This window comes from Capricornis sumatraensis, chromosome 22 (assembly GCF_032405125.1).
Source record: "Capricornis sumatraensis isolate serow.1 chromosome 22, serow.2, whole genome shotgun sequence".
Taxonomy (NCBI): Eukaryota; Metazoa; Chordata; class Mammalia; order Artiodactyla; family Bovidae; genus Capricornis; species Capricornis sumatraensis.
In genome coordinates this window covers 20,723,388-20,740,351 of record NC_091090.1, presented here as the reverse complement: position 1 = coordinate 20,740,351, position 16,964 = coordinate 20,723,388, and the positions used below count along the sequence as shown (strand labels likewise).

General features: G+C 51.3%; 1 protein-coding gene across 1 annotated transcript; it reads right to left on the bottom strand.

Moving 5' to 3' along the window:
- Nucleotides 1-356: 356 nt before the first annotated feature.
- GUCA1A (guanylate cyclase activator 1A) lies at nucleotides 357-7,268 on the bottom strand. Its single transcript, XM_068960965.1, has 4 exons — nucleotides 7,068-7,268; nucleotides 1,289-1,438; nucleotides 845-938; nucleotides 357-529 (listed from the first exon to the last, which is right to left on the bottom strand). Exons 1-4 carry the CDS (start codon nucleotides 7,266-7,268, stop codon nucleotides 357-359), a joined length of 618 nt encoding a protein of 205 aa, XP_068817066.1.
- Between the last annotated feature and the right edge of the window lie 9,696 nt (nucleotides 7,269-16,964).

Genomic DNA, 16,964 nt, shown 5'->3' with positions numbered 1-16,964 from the left:
CTGCCTCAAAGCTTCTGTATCTAAAAGAGCGTGGAACCAGAGAAGCTCAGTGGGAGAGCTGGTAAAAGCTGGGGGAGGTGCAGGAGGGAGTAGGGAGGAGGAGCCTGACGGATGCTGAAGGCTGCCCCCAGCAAGGAGAGTCACCACCAGCTGAATCACACACAGAGTTCCGGAAAGGTCCCCCGCTCTGGACCACTGCCCTTGTGCTGCCACCATGGACCCCTAAGAAGTGAGCTGAGCCTTTGAGTTCAGTAGACTCTATCTAGTATTAAACTCTATCTAGTATTAAAACAACAGTAAAACACCAGGCACCACCATACACACCCTCCCCAGTACAGAAAGAGCAGGCAGTGAGCTCAGCCGTCGGCCTCCACGGCCTCCGCTTCCCTGCCGCTAGCCCCCTCCTCATCCTGCTCTCCATTCTGGAGCCTGCGCACAATGCGGGTAAGGTCCAGGCTTCGGGTCAGCGTGTCCAGGAGCATCTGGTCCTTCTGGACGCCCTCCATGAACTCCTCTAGGGAGAGCTCCCCTGGGGTGGAAAGAAAGGGCATCATGGGCAGGAGGCGTTCACGTCTGCAGACCGGGGCCCAGAGCTGCACTCTTGTAAGGGGGACAGAACCAAGGCTGGAGGAAGTGGCTGTGAACAGAGCCGGCCAAGGAGCCAGAGACCAAAGTCTGGTGCAGACTTCCCCAAAAGCCAGCTCTGTGGCCAGGGCGGAGGCAGGCAGAGGAGGTAGCCAGCAGCGGCCCCTTGGAGCCTCCCTCTCCCCTCCTGCCCTCTCCCTTTCTGAGACTGGTGACAGCCCCAGTGACCCCTTCCCGGGGAGCCCCAGCTCGGCCTCACCATCCCCATTGACGTCAATCTTGGAGAACACTGTATCGGTGAACTCCTCGGCGGTCATGGTCGAGTCGCTGCAGGGGTTAATGGCTCGGATGGCCTGGAAGGGAAGAAGTGAGAGGACCTGTCCTAACTCGTCTCAGCGGTGGATGGGGCAGGGAGAGCTCGTCAAGCCCCCGACGGGAGCCAGGGGAGTAGAGGTCAAGGTGGCCCGGGGCCTCAGACGGAGTAGGGGATGCGCTTCTACAGCTCTTGGTGCAGAAGAGGAAACTGAGGCCCAGGGGAACCTGGCCCAGGTCACGCAGCTGGTGAAGGCCCGAGCCGCCGAGGGGACCTTAAGTCTCAATCCCGTCCCCTTCCGAGCCCGCTTACCGACCCAGCCGGCTGAAGACCCAGCCCCGGCTCTCAGCTCGGCCCCGCCCCTGCCCGGCCCTCGGCACCTGGAATTACCCGGATGATGGTGAGCAGCTCGTCGCGGTCGATGCATCCGTTGCCGTCCACGTCGTAGAGCTTGAAGTACCAGCGCAGCTTCTGTTCCACCTTCCCCTTGAGGACCAGGCTCAGCGCCGCCACGTACTCCATGAAATCAATGTAGCCGTCCTGGGCGGGGGGTTGGGGGGGTGGCCGCCTGAGCCCCTCTGTCTAGGCCCCGCCCCCGGCCCCGCCCCCGGCCCGGAGCCGCTGGGGGAACCAGAAGACCCTGAGCCCAGGCCCTGACCGACGCCCCGCCCCCGGCCCCGGCCCCGCCCCCGGAGTCCCCAGGGGCCCAGGAGATGCTGAGCGTCTCGGATAAACCAACCGCCCACTGGAGTGTAAATGGCTTATTGCTATCACTTCACAGGTACTTTGGTTCCAGCCATCGCTGTGATCCTCAAACTTCAGCCCTTCCAGTTTGGTGGGTGTGGTTGCAAGATGTGTGTAGTTGAGACACGAACCCCCTAGGAATAGGGGCGTAATTTGGAGGCGCTCTAACGCGCCTGGATAAGGGATAGAGGTAGATTTGGAGGCATCGAGCTCCTTTCTCCTTCTTCCCTTTATTCTTGGAAGCTTAATGAGCACCGACTAGGTGCTGTGATAGACTGAGGATTCAGAACTCAGTAAGATAAAGCCCGTCCTGATGGGAGCGCAGCGTTGAGGACACGGGCTGGAATCCTGACCCCACCTTCTCAAATATATAGGATCTGGTAGGAAGGATTCAACATGACTCTGACCCTTGATCAGTAGTAGTTATAATAGCTCCCACCTCCATGGAATTGATGTGGACTTAAATAAATGCAGGTATGTAAGGCACTCAACACTGCCTGGCACATAGTAAGCACTCAGTAAATGTCAGCTATTATTATTATTATTATTACCAAGGCTTCCCTGGTAGCTCAAACGGCAAAGAGTCTGCCTGCAAGGCAGGAGACCCAGGTTTGATCCCTGGATCAGGAAGATCCCCTGGAGAAGGAACCCACTCCAGTATTCTTGCCTGGAAAATCACATGAACCGAGGAGCCTGACGGGCTATACCCCATGCGGTCACAAAGAGTCGGACACGACTGAACGACTCACACACACAGTATTGTTACCATCACTATAAGGAAATCATGGTGCCATCATGACATATGTCCAGGGACAGCACATCTGGACGGGACATTATGGAATCATAGAACAGGACAGCGACCAGGCAAAAGCAGCAGAAAGGCTTCTGGGGGGAGGTCGTGCCCTCACTAAGTCTTGGAGGGATTGGCCATGGGGGAAGGTGGTACAAGACATTCCTGCAGGATATTTCCCCAGGACCCCCCATATGTTCAGCAGCTGACTCTCCACCTGGCCTTGCCAGCCCTACAAATAGGGTCAGGGAAGCAGGAAACACAGGCCTGCCTCTGCCCACCTTCTGCCCAAGTCAAGCGAAGCTGGAAAAGGGAAGCCTGTGTCTTGCAGAGAGGATGAGTGCTGAAAGGAAAGGGGCATTGGACTCAGAGCCTGTGAACCTGAGTCCAGCCTCTATTGCTCGGCTTACTCACAGCCCTCACTCTGGAACCAGGAAGTTACTGAGTGGCAGGTTTGGGATCCATATGAAGAACTCTTTAACAGACAGAATTGCCCACAGTGGAAGGGACAGCTTCATGCAGTAATGAGCTCCCTGTCCCTGAAAGTGTGCGAGCAGAGGCTGGGGTACTGTTATTAGGGACGTGGCAGAGATGGGACAAGAAGGCCTCCAAGAGTTCCAGATCATGTGCTGGCCTTAGGTGAGGCCTCACCCACTCTGAGCTCCACGATGGAAGTCAAAATCATAGTGAATATTTTCAGGGTGTTTGCCCATGTTCAAGGGCTTTCCTACACATGGCTGTGCCATGGGGCATTCAGGATCTTAGTTCCCCAACCAGGGATGGAACCCATGCCCGCTGCAGTGGAAGTGCGGAATCTTAACCACTGGACCACCAGGGAAGTCCCTCAATCACCCCTTGATCAACCCTCCTCTCAGGCTCTTTGTCACGGTGGAGCCAGGCCCCGCTGCAGCCATGCTCAGAGAAGCAAGAGGTTTGCTTTCTTACCACTGTGGAGATTTCCCCCAAGCAAGGGGACAGAGGGTAAGGACACTTTGCTTTTCGTTTTTTATCCTTCTATATTGTTGGAAACTTTTTACAATGAGCTGTCATTTCTTGGTAATTAAAATTTTTCTTAATCTTATAATTTTTTGTAATAAAAAAATGGCCAGAATCGGGCAATGGAAAGGCATGTGTGTTTGTTCCAGAAAGACCTAAACCATTTCTTGGGAGAGGTGTGGCCTTGGACAAGTCAGATAGCCTCAGGGTCTCAGTTCTGAGACGAAAGGACAGCATGTGCTTTTCAGGATTGTGGTCTGGGTTAGATCGGTAATATGACTACAACAATACTAACTTGATTTGTGTGCTTCAGGTGATGTGTGTTTCACTCACTTTACTCATTTAATCTCACAACCACCTCTGGGTATTTCTATGTCTATTTTCAGATTAAAAGCTGAAGGTGAGAAAGGTTAGGCCACACGCTAGTGAATGACAAAGCCTTGCCTAGAAACTGAGTCTCCTTGAGAATTCCCTGGTTGTCTCATGGCTAGGACTCAGCACTTTCATTGCCAGGAGAGCATGGGTTCAATCCCTAGTCGGGGAACTAAGATCCCGCAAGCCTTGTGGCGCAGCCAATAAACAAATAAATAAATATTAATAAACTGAGTCTCCTAATTGCCACCCAGCGCTCAGATGCAGGGCTGGGAGATTTACATTGATTTGTGTGCACCTGTGTGATTGCCAGGCACAATCAAGCTCAGGCAAAACTCTGAAGTAAGCAAAGCATATGAGGTTGCCCTGGTCACGTTCCCTACTCATGGCCATACCCCCAAACCCTGACCATCTGGTACAGTACCCTAGGATACAACTCTCTTCTAGTTCAAGGGCTGGCAAACTTTTTCTACAAAGGGCCACATAGCACGTATTTCAGTTTTGATGATCTGTAAAAGAATGCATGTGGTGTGTTTTAACAAAACTTCATTGACAAAAATAAGCCCAAGGGCTATTGTTTGCACTACCCAAAACTTCCAGTCTTCTGTATCAAAACTTCCTGGTCCTGGGTCTCATCTTGTAGCCTACCTGCCCCACTGCCTTTTGCTGGTGACAGTGGGTGGAAGGAGTGTCCAAAGTGTGATTTCTGCCTTCAGTGTACAAGACACTTCAAATGTTACAGAGATGCTCTTCAGTTTAGCAAGTATGAATGTTAATTAATATATATTATATATAAGTAGTCCATAAAACTAATAATTCCTCATATAGTCATTCACTCAAGTAAAAATACTGACTGATCTCCTACTGTGTTCTAGGCACTGTTCTAGGTGCAAAGGATACAGCAATGAAAAAGAAAGACAGAAATCCCTGCCTCTGTGGAGCTCACATTCCATCAGGGAGACTGACCATAATCATAGCAGCTAAATGTTATTCAATATCATCTTCTAATACAAAGATGAGACATGCTGTAGGGGAAAAGGGAAGGTTGAGGAAATGCCCAGGTGGGGACTGCTACTGCTGCTGCTAAGTCACTTCAGTTGTGTCCGACTCTGTGTGACCCCATAGACGGCAGCCCACCAGGCTCCCCCCGTCCCGGGGATTCTCCAGGCAAGAACACTGGAGTGGGTTGCCATTTCCTTCTCCAATGCTTGAAAGTGAAAAGTGAAAGTGAAGTCGCTCAGTCGTGTTCGACTGTTCACGACCCCATGGACTGCAGCCTACCAGGCTCCCCCATCCATGGGATTTTCCAGGCAAGAACACTGGAGTGGGGTGCCATTGCCTTCTCCAAGGTGGGGACTAGTCCCAGTTAAACAGGGCTGAAACCAGGACATCAGGGCAGTATCAGTGGAAAGGAGACATTTGACCAGAGCCTTGTAGCTGGGGAAGGTGTGAGCTAAGCAGAATTCTGGAGGAAGAGTGCCTGGCAGAACTCAGGCCCTAAGGCGGGGGTGTGAGTAGAATCAAAGAGGTCCGGTTTGGGACAATACAAGTGGCGCTTTAAAAAAAAGTGAAAGTATTAGTTGCTCAGTTGTGTCCGGCTGTTTGTGACCCCTTGGACTGTAGCCTGCCTGGCTCCTCTGTCCATAGAATTCTCCAGGCAGAAATACTGGAGTGGGTTGCCATTCCCTTCTCCAGGGGATCTTTCTGACCCACGGATAGAAGCCGGGTCTCCAGCACTGCAGGCGAGTTCTACTGTCTGAGTCAGCAGTGGTGCCTACATGTGACAGAAATTGAAGAGCTAGCATTTGAATGACTCAGCCAAATACAGGGTGGAGGGGTTGCCCCGCCCCGGTGCCATAAGTGTCATCCTAGATCTGAGATCCTTTCCTTAACAGGCAAGAAGCTGAGCTCTTTCAGTGCATTTGGGTATAATGAGTTGAGGCTCAACCATGGACTCTAGATCATTTCTTCTGGAGTATTTCAGGGGTCTAGCATGAGGATGCCATCCCTTCTTGGTCTCTGTACCTTGGGCTCCAGTACTCTGACCCTGCACCCCTTTTAGGAAATCCCTCAGGCACCACAATGCTGCCCTTGAGGCTTGGACTCAAAGCCCATAAGCTGCTTTGGTCCCTTGATCCTAAACATCAGTGAGTTTTTAAATAGCCTCTGCGCCTCAGCTTTCCCTAGAAGCCCCACCTACAGTGATGTTGGGACCCTCTGGGCAGCTAGGGGAGCCAGAAAAGCTCTGGGCAATGTCTCCCCAGCATGCAGTGGACACTTGGCAGCTTCCTGTCCTCACCTTGGAGGAGGCAGCAGCCGAGGTGGGGGCCAGCGGGTCGGAGGAGATAGACGTGTGGATTCACGTTCTTCTACCACTACGTCTTGACTGAACTGCTCCAAATAAATGGAAGGTTTGCTCTGAAATACCAAGAAACATCTTAACTAATGCTCCTGATGTCCATGACAGTTGACGGTGAATAAGCTGAGGCAGAGCAGGGAAGAAATGGGCTCCAAGGCCTCCCAGCTGATGAAAACTAGGGACGCAAACTTACAGTGCCCCCTCTGTCTTCTCAGGAAGCCCTCATCTGGTGCGTTCAGGTGATCCCTTGGGGAGACATCGATAATTTGACCACTGCACAGACCTTCAGGTCCTCTTAGGATGAACGGAGGTCACTGGGGACTTGGGAGCTGGCGTGGCCTGGGTTCCCCGGTGACCAGGCAACCCTGATTGTCCCAGTTCTAGGGTCCACAGATCATCATGGGATGGGTGACCCAAACAACATGGACCTGCCCACCCCAGACTAGCAGGCCTGAAGCCAGCCTGAAGCTCATCACCCTGCTCTCTGCCCTCCGCCCCTCTGCCTTCTGCATCCTGGGGGCATCTGAGGGCCTGGGCAGAGGTATCAGGTGCAGCACCAAGCACTTAGTAGGTGCTTGCCGACCGTCTTTTAAGTGTTCACGCGTGTTCTGGGGTAAATTGCGCATGGGGAAGAGGCAGAGGAAACCAACATTTAGCCTCCGAGTGCACTGACCAGGGTCTCTCTCTCTCTCTCTTCCCTGGGGATGAGGGTTAGTTGATTTCTAAACCTCCAGTGCCTGATGCACAGTAGGTGCTCAATGGACGTTAGAAAACTGGAGTCACTGATGTAGACTCTCAGTCTCCCAGATAAACAGTCATTCCTCCAGCCGTCCTCACACTTGCCCCTCCCACCCCCACACTAGCCCCGGGGCATCCCTGCAGCGCTCCCCACCCAGAGCCCAGCTCACTTTGTTGAAGTCAAAGGTCTCAAACATCTGCTCCACGTACTGGCTGGCCCACGGGCTCAGATTCTTGAGGCCGAAGAACTGGCGGAACTCGTAGAGGGTGAGCTGGCCGGAGGGGCACTCTGTCATGAACTTCTTGTACCACTGGTGGCACTCAGTGCTGCTCAGCTCCTCCACCGACTTACCGTCCATAATGTTCCCCATCGCTCAGGCCTGTGGGAGGCTGATGCCCAAGGGAGACCGGTTCTTTTCACCGCTGGTCCCCACACCAGCGCGGCTGGGCTTCCTAACACTGGGCCCTCCTCGCTCACAAGCCTGAGTTCCCCAGATCTGAGCGAGGAAGAGCCTGACGAATCCCAAAGCGCAGGGAAATGACTAGAGGAGGTAAGCAGAAGAGAGGAGGTCACGGGGGCTGTGCAAGGCTACACCAGATCCAAGGGCTGCTGGAGAACACGTGTTAAAAGTCCCCACTAAATCCTTGCAGCCAATGGAGACCTGCTCACTCTGAGAAGAGGAGCGAAAATAGAACAAAGCTTAGGGGACCAGAGGCCCAGGATTACAGTCTTGAGCTGGAGGTGAGAGGATTTTCTTACCCAATTTGCAATCTCCTGATCCCTTCTTATGGGGACAAAGTGGGTGGCCAGCCAACAGCTGTTCTGATCCTGCCACCTCCACTCCCTTCTCCTGGGTTGAATGGGTGCTCGGTATTTCTGGTTCCTGTCCTCGGACACGGAATTGAGGTACCTATGAGAAAGATCTGGTCTCTCTTCCAGAGCTGGGCCAGCTGAGGGCCCTTGAGAGGACTGCTGTGTACAGTTACCCAGGCTGTGCACTGCACTTGGCCATCATGACAGAGGGGTTCCAATCACACCACGGATAGTTGATATATGAGAGGGCCTGGGTGATGCTGAGTTTATGGGCTCCCCAGATGAGACCAGAGAAGTCAGAGGGAAACCCCTTTTACATAAAACTGCACAAATACACATAGCCTCACACACACACACACACACGCACGCACGCACGCACGCACGCACGCACACACACACACACTGGTCCTGTTTTGACCACGCTTATGTTCCTGGAAGCTGCATCTTTCCCATCATGGGAGGCTTGACTTCAGCCCTCCATCTCACTCTAAACCTGACACCATCACCACTCAAGGGGCATGGGGGAGGGGACACTGAGAGTGTGCCTAGTGGCCTGGGGCATGTGTGTGTGTGTATGTGTGTGTGTGAGTGCAGGCACACAGGTGCGTGAGTGTGCTGCTACCTGCTGGTCCTGGAAGCGTCCCTGGCTGAGAATAGAAGCCCATCTATGCAGCAACACCTTCCTCTGATCTCGGGTGGGATACTCTCTGGCCATAGACTATTATATATATAATTTTTAAAAATTAATTTATTTGGCTGCGCTGCCAGGTCTTAGTTGCAGCACGCAGGATCTTTAGTTGTGTCATGCAAACTCTTGGTCGTGGCATGTGGGAAGCGTGGACTCTTAGCCACTGGACCCCCAGAGAAGTCCCCAGCCAACATTCAAGTGCACTTAAGCCCTAGCTCTGTCCTGTCCCTTCCCTGTTTGCTTCTCTCATCTGCTACATGGGCCACCCTCTCTTCATTTAAATTAAAAGTAGACTAGAGGAGGCTTCCCTGACAGGCCAGTGGTTAAGACTTCGCCTTCCAATAAAGGGGGTGCAGGTTAGATCCCTGGGTTTGATTCCTGCTTAGGGAGCTAAGATCCCACATGCCTCACGGCCAAAAAATCAAAACATCAAACAGAAGTGATACTGTAACAAATGCAATGAAGACTTTTAAAATGGTCCACATCAAAAACATATATTTATATATTTTTAAAAAGCAAACTAGAACCCTCAGAGGCAATTTGAGGATGGAGGCACCAGGAAGATGGTAGTTCTTATACAGTTTTGTGGGAAGAGTCAGGCTGTCATCCTAAGATCCCTTCCTAAGAACCAGACAGAAGGAACTGGGCCTGGAGAGGTCAGCTCAGGGATATGGCCCAGCTCAACAAAGAAGGGCAGTCACAGTCTTCCAGCCATCAGGGCCCCGTCCTGTGTATCCACGGGCTGTGAGCACTGGCTGGGTGGAGGGAGGAGCCTGGAGTGATGGGGTCTGTGCCCCTGAATATTGCTCAGTCCTAGAAGCCCTCTCTCAGGGGGACACCCCCTTCCAACAGCTCAGGGAACAGAGGAACCACCGGAAGCACCTAGGGAGAGATTTCCCTCCTTGACCAAGATGCTTCAGATGGAATGAGACAAAGCTCCCTGAGAACAGAGGAACCTCTGGGGGCTGTTTCTCTGGCCCTGATCTACAGACATCTGCCAGATATAACTGAGGATGGGATGGGGTGGGGGGCTATGTGCTGTGCTCTGGACCAGGTCTGTCTGCCTTCTCAGATCTGGTTTTCCCCCAGGGAGCAGTTTTCTTCCTTTCCATTATCCACAAGATGGTCTCCTTTCCAGCTCTCTAGCTCTTTTTGCCTGTTATCCTGAGAAAGTTCATCCAAAGGACCTGAGTTAAGAATGCCCCTTTAGAAGACCAGCGAGAGAGAAAGACTGAGACCAGAGTGATGCCAATACTCTTGTCCTTGTCACTTGTGAACATGATACCTACAATGAGAAGGAAACCACCAAAATGTTAACAGGGTCATCTCTGAGATCACCAGTGATTTTTCAATCTTTGTTTTTTTAAAAAAAATCTGCGTCTCAAGAAATGGTTCATGGGAATGCCCCAGCAGTTCAATGGTTAGAACTCGGTGTTTTCATTGCCTAGGGCCAAGGTTCAATTCCTGGTCGGGGAACTAAGATCCTGCAAGTCATGCTGCACAGCCAGCAGGCTTATTTATTTTTTTAAATAAATAAAAAATTTTAAAATAACAGTTCATAATGTACATATGTTGCTCACATAAACAGAAGATAACCATTTTTGAAAAAGGAATCAAATGGGACTGTTTTACTTCTCTTTCACCTAAAATGATCGACTTCAGGTGCATTGCAGGGGAGGGGGACACTGGGATCTGCCTGCTTTGATCAAGTTCTCCGGAGCATGGTTTTTTCTGGGGGTGAGAGGGCAGAGAGGGCTCCTCCCTTTATTTTGCTTGGGACCCAGGCTAGGATTCATGTCCTTGCAGAGTCCTCTCAGGCCCAGGGTTTGAAATGAAGAGGTCAAGGAGGAGGTGACAGCTCATCTTTCCATCTCTGCTTACATCCTCCTCACTCTTCACGTGTGAGCACAAAAGCCACCTCCTCTGTCAAGCCTTCCGAATCTCTGCAGAATTCACCTTCCCCGCCTCAGCACTCTGACATCTTGCTCATGTGTTCTATTAGTTTTCTACATTGCATAACAAATTACCCACCAAGTCGTCAGCTTCAAACCATGCACATTTGTTATCTCACAGCTTCTGTGGACCAGGAGTCTAGGCATGGCTCAGCGGGGTCCTCTGCCCAGGATTTCACAAGGCTGGAATCAAGGTACCATCTGGGCTATGTTTTTATCTGAAGGCTTGACTGTTGAAGCATCCACTTCTACCTCATCCAGGTCTTTGGTAGAACTCGTTTCCTGCGACTGTGGGACTGAAGCCACAGCTCTCTGCTAGACATTGTCTGGAGGATACTCTCAGGTCCGAGAAGTTGCCCAAAGTTTCTAGAAGCTGCCCATGATTCTTTGTTACATAGACTCCTCAACATGGCTGCTTATTTTATCAAGTCAGCGAGGAGATCCTCTCTGTAATCTGCTAAAATGGAATCTCATATAGTGGAACCTCATCAAGGAAGTGACACCCATCACCTTTGCCATAGTCTGTGGCGTAGAAGCAAGTCACAGGTCTCACCCACACTCAGAGGGAGGAGACTGCACAAAGGCAGGAACAACAGGTGGAAATCAGTACAGCTCACCTTAAAGTCTATGATAGTCACACTTTTACAATAACATAGACAGAACACTCATTTCTTTCTGGAATTATAAGCAGCTGGTTATTACCAGCCTGTCCTCAGGAATCTAGCAAGCTCCCCAGTAGAGACCTCTGTCTTCCTCATTTTTTTCACAACACTGCAGTACCCAGTACCATGGTGCTGAGGCGGGGAAGGTGAATTCTGCAGAGATTCAGAAGGCTTGACAGAGGAGGTGGCTTTTGTGCTCACATGGATCCCACTTGGTCATGTGCTGGTTATGCTGTTGGCCCCTGCCTCACTCCTCTACCTTTCTTGGTCTGCTCTGAGCCCCAGGAGGCTGAAACCTGTGGACTGGATCACCTGGGCTCCCTGACCCTCTGACTTCAAGCTAGCTTCATCCTTTGAGAAGCACTGCTAGGAGATTCGGAGAAGGCAATGGCGCCCACCCCAGTACTCTTGCCTGGAAAATCCCATGGACAGAGGAGCCTGGAAGGCTGCAGTCCATGGGGTCGCTGAGGGTCGGACACAACTGAGCGACTTCACTTTCACTTTTCACTTTCATGCATTGGAGAAGGAAATGGCAACCCACTCCAGTGTTCTTGCCTGGAGAATCCCAGGGGCAGGGGAGCCTGGTGGGCTGCTGTCTATGGGGTCGCACAGAGTCGGACACGACTGAAGTGACTTAGCAGCAGCAGCTAGGAGATTGGAGGATGAAAAGAGACCAAGGCTGGGAATCTGTTCCCCTCTGTCCCTGCTGGACCACAGTTTGGGTCCTGGTTGTTTTCTTTGACCTTCATCTACAGCTCCTGCTAGAACTCCCTCCAGGCTCCTATGACAAAGCCTCATCCCTCTACTCCTCAGGCTTAGGGGTAAGAAGGGCTTCCCTCTGTTGCCACCCTCTGGGCATATCATCAGTCCCTTAACCATGCCCACTTATCTGTGAATAGTTCCTTCATTACCCCCTTCCCCCTCAATTATCTTTTTGAGAGTAACACTTGACTGGAAGGGGTTCAATAAAACATTATTGAATGAATGAATGATAAGAAAAGATTCAAGAGAGCTAACGTAGACTGTGAGTGTAGGGAGTGTGAAGTCACTCAGTCGTGTCCGACCCTTTGCGATCCCGTGGACTGTAGCCCGCCGGACTCCTCTGTCCATGGAATTCTCCAGGCAAGAATACTGGAACGGTTTGCCATTTCCTTCTCCAGGGGATCTTCCCAACCCAGGGATCGAACCCGGGTCTCCTGCATTGCAGGCAGACGCTTTATCCTAAATACCAGGCTAAGCTCGATGAACAGGCTCAAGACAGTCCTGTGGGATGGATGTTATTATTTCCATGTGAGACAGGAGGAATGGGGGGCAGAAAAATCACATTCTCAGGTTCACAGAATTTTTAAGTGGTGATGTACCAAAGTTTTTTCATGTTAAATTCTTGCTTTTAGCCTAAGTCATCAAATCACTGGGAAGGGAACATCCTGGCAGTCCAGTGGTTAGGACTCCACACTTTCACTGCCAAGGGCCCAGGGTTCAATCCCTGGTCAGTTCAGTTCAGTCTCTCAGTCCTATCCGACTCTTTGTGACCCCATGGACTGCAGCACGCCAACCTTTCCCCTGGTCAGAAAACTAAGATTCCCACAAGCCACACTGCTGGGGAAAAAAATAAGTCTCTGGGGGAAAGGTTGGCTGAACCTAGAGGATCTATAAGCTCCTGAGTCCAGCGCCTTCCCTGTGGCCCCTCTGCCTGAGCAACCCCCCACAGGGAGCTTGCTCCAGCTGGCTGTGGGGCCCTATCCCTCACTCCAGCCCGAGGTGTGAATGGAATCCACAGCTCCCCAGCCCCAGAGCCCAGCCTCTCCCTCTTCAGGGGCTCCAGCAGTCCTCCCCATCCCTCCCCCAGAGACACAGATGCCAGGTCAGGGAGACGGGGCTCCATAGCGAGGCATCCATGAAGAGATGAATACGTGGGAGGAGGAAGAGACGGACCATGGGAGGAGGAAGACATGAACACGTGAGAGGAGTACAGAGGGTCTCAGTGGACAGCTCATGCTGTGGCCACGTGAGAGAGGACTGTGGCCTCCCCAGGCTGCTGTCTGCAGGACTCCTTCCTGGGACAGATGCCACACCAGAGAGCACCCACGGGGCTGAATGATGCCAAGGAGAGGGAACATGGTGGGCAGGGGTGTAGAGATAGAAGCCATGCCTGGAAGGGATGGGAGGGGTGGCAATCCCAGTCCCGACTGACTCGCTCCAACGTGCCCGTCTGCCCACTGGCCACCTCCACAGAAACACAACAGAGCCCTGAGCGTAGGTTCTGGGCCTCCAGAGAGTGTCCCGCCCAGACCAACCTGGCACCTTGACTGGCTTCTGTCAAGGTGTCCTGGAAGTATCAGTGGAGGCCGCTTTACCAAGGTGAACCTCTAGGGGGCGACCTTCTCCAGGAGCGAGGAGGAGGCGTCAGTTGAGCGCGTGCAGATACGGGCCCCGCCCCCACTCCTCGAGGTTGTAGGGTCTAGGGGCTCAGAGGTGATTCTTGTTCATCTTTGTAGCCCAAGGGCCCAGCATGCGCTAGGTGTTCACCCAGTGTCTGTGGGATGACTGTAGGGAGGTACAGCTTCGGGTTGTGCGTAGACTGAAAAACGCGTTTATCTCTGCCTCTTTTGAAAAGCACACTGGAATGGCAATTCATTTCCAAAAGCTGCAGATCCAAAGAGGCCAAGAAGAAGAAGACAGCAGATGACAGGTTCTAATACAAATTTTGGACGAGAGAAACCGTTGGACGAGTGGTGCCTTACCAGAGTGCGGAAAGTTGAAACCTGAGTGTGCTCAGAGAGCAGAAGGGTGTGCTTCCCTGGTGGTCCACTAGCTAAGACTCCATGCTCCCCATGCAGGCAAGCTGGGTTCGATCCTTGGTCAGGGAACTGGATCCCACGTGCCACGACTAAGAGTTCACATGCTGCCACTAAATATCCCTAGTGCAGCAGCTGAGACCTGGTGCAGCCAAATAAATACATTAAAAATAAATACAATTTTAAATTCTCACCACAGGACTCTGGAAGCTCAGGAGGTGGGCACAGAAGGTGTCGAGGGGGCTGGGGTGCAGGACAGGTGGGAAAGAAGTAGGGATACTGGTGGGAAGTTTGTGTCAGGAGCAACTAGTTCCCCAGAGGCCTTCCTCAAGGCAGCAGAATGGACATCTTAAGGTGTCATCTCTCTCCTCCTGGCCCTGGGGGAAGGTTATTCTGAGACTTGAACTGGACAAGCTCTAGCCTTGAGAGATAGCTCGAAAGGAGAGAGAAGGGCTGCTCTGGAAACCAGGAAGTTATGGCAAAGTCTGCATATGAAAAGTGAGACCCCTGCGCAGCTCCTTTCCACACTTGCTCCATGAACAATGGCAACCAGGAAGGAGAGGCTTGATACAGATGCCAAATGGCCTGCTTCCAGCCAAGGATCACTAGACATTCGAGGAAAGCCTCTAATCTGAAAGACAGCCTACTTCAAATATAATACATAGAAAACCTGGATCCTTCGCTGTTTGGTGATATTTAGGACACCCTCTCATCCTTTTTCTCTGGCTTGCCATCTTCTTTTCAGAGAAGGGTGTCCAGGGAGATCTGGCCAGTGCACTGGCTGCTTGTCTGGGTCCCCAGCACCCTGTCTCTTCATCCCACACCAGCCCCCTTGTCTCCTGTGCCCTAGAAGTATGCACCACTGAATTCACCATTCTACCTGCAATAAGACATGATTCCTAGAAGTGAAACCAGCTGGAATCACTCAGTCGTCTGCTGGTAAATATTTAACTACTGGCTCTCTGGAAAAAAAGAAATCCTGTTTTATAGATGGTTGCTGGTTTCCTGGGTGTAAATACTTCCACTGCACTGGTTTCAAGCTACCAACATGAAGTCACTGATCGTGGAGTTGGGAGCTGCCCACTGCCAGCTCTCACAGGCCAGTGTGAGCTGGCGCCAGCAAGCCATTGGATCCAGCCTTGGGCGGCAGTGACCAAGGACTCGCTCTGGCTAGGAGTCAAGCGCACTCTGCTTTTACTCTCCTTCTCCGTGAACCACAGCCCATGAGCCTAACTAAACTCAGCATCAGCTCTTCTGGACCAGAGGGGAGACTTGAGATGGGAAGTCCATCCCTCACCAAAAAAATCCATCAGTCAGAAGAGGCAGTTTTATGTAAAACTAGGAGCTAGAGAGGAGGCTCCCTGGAGATCAGGTTCACTCCCTGGAGGACATCCCCCTTTGCCGGAAGCCAGTGTGAGGAATCCCGCCCGTGACAAGGTCATGAGGAAGGAAGCTGACATACGCAAGGCGTGCTCAGACTTCAGGGACCCCTCTGGATATTCCTAAGCATGTACCCCAGCAAAAATCTGCCGGCTTTTGTGCTCTGCTTTTCCACTTTTCTGATATTCTCTGGAAAAAAGTCAATTCAGGGTTTTAGTCTTCTGCATTTGAAAGGGATGTTTCAGTTAAACCCCTCTGATAGCTCTCTAGTCTGCCTAACAGGTTCCCCAGACCTCTTACAGCTTGTGAATTGCTTACAGCCCCCCAACCGCGAGAGGCACAAAGCTTACAGCTTGTGAATTGCTTACAGCCCCCAACCGCGAGAGACATCTTAAAGATACAGAGCCTTTTCTAAAGAGTTAAAAATTATATTAGTAGAGGGTTTTCACTGTTGATTCAAGGATTGCTGCCAGACCTCCTTATTCTTTATCTTTTAGGCACCTGGAAGGATGTTAATGTAAGCAGGATGTAGAAAAAGATACATAGTAGTTTTGATGTTAGCAACACTAGACTTTTGAGTTAATTGCTTCTCTTTTGCTGTAAATCACTGTACTCCCTCTAATTGTTATAAGTTGCTGTATCCTTGCTGTGTAAGAATGTAACTTTATTTAGTGCTTTCTGAGAGTGGCACCAGACCTTGGGAAAATCAACACAAATAAGTCTTGTGGTTGACAAACCCTTATCAGAAAAAAGGCTGTAAAATGTTAAATTGGCCCTTTTGGCTGGAAGATGATGTAAATTACCTAAGACTTGTGTATACAATTAGGTATGCAGAGAAAAAAGCCTGGTTTTGATAAGAGTCTGGACTGCTAACGCTGCATAACTTTGTGTTACCCATTGATCTCCATGTTTTACCAAAAGTATAAAAGGCCTTCTGAACAATAAAGGATGGACCAGATTCTCAGACCAGTTTCTCGGACTAGTCTCGGCCTGGTTTCTTGGGAATCTGGCTCCCCCCGTGTCTCTCTCTCTCTCTCTTTTTCTCTCCCTTTTCTTCCCTCTGCTCTTTACTTTAATTTCAGGCTGAATTTCCATCTGGGGCGCGGAGGCTCGCCAGGTCTACTTATTTGCCCTGGTTATTAAGATCCGCGAGAAAGGGAGCTTAAGGCGAGGCACCCTTAGATATTCAAGCGGGCACCGGTGGCCCAACGTAGATGGTGCAAATTCCTTGTCTGGAATTTTATTGGTCTTCCGCGTAAACCAAGCTATTCAGCCCTCTTTCTCCACTTAATCTTCCTACTGCACTACAGTTTCTTAATCTAATCTTATATTAATAAATAAACAAGTCTTTCCACGCCAACGCCGTCCACCCTTCGAATTCCCTGGATCCACCGGGGCTGGACCCCGGCACCCCTTCCCCAGTGGCTGCTCCAACCCCAGGTCATGGTCGATTGATGTAGCTCTTATTGGAGAGGTTGCCAAACTGGGACCACAGGCGGGGTGTGGCCAGCATGAGCTTTGCTTGGGACTCAGGCTCTGCAGGGGAGTTGTAGTTACTCTTGGGGTGAGCTGATGAGAATCAGGTCCTTCCAAGTCTTCAGGCACCTCTGGCCATAATCCTGCTTACAGCACCCCTGTGGCCTCAGTTTACCCATCCATAGCCACCCATTCAGATATCAGGGAAAGGAAGAAGAAACTTTAATTGCTGCTGAAAAGCGAGACCTCCCTTTGCCATTGTTGACAGTGGGCAAGGCACAGCCGTCCTAGCCCAGG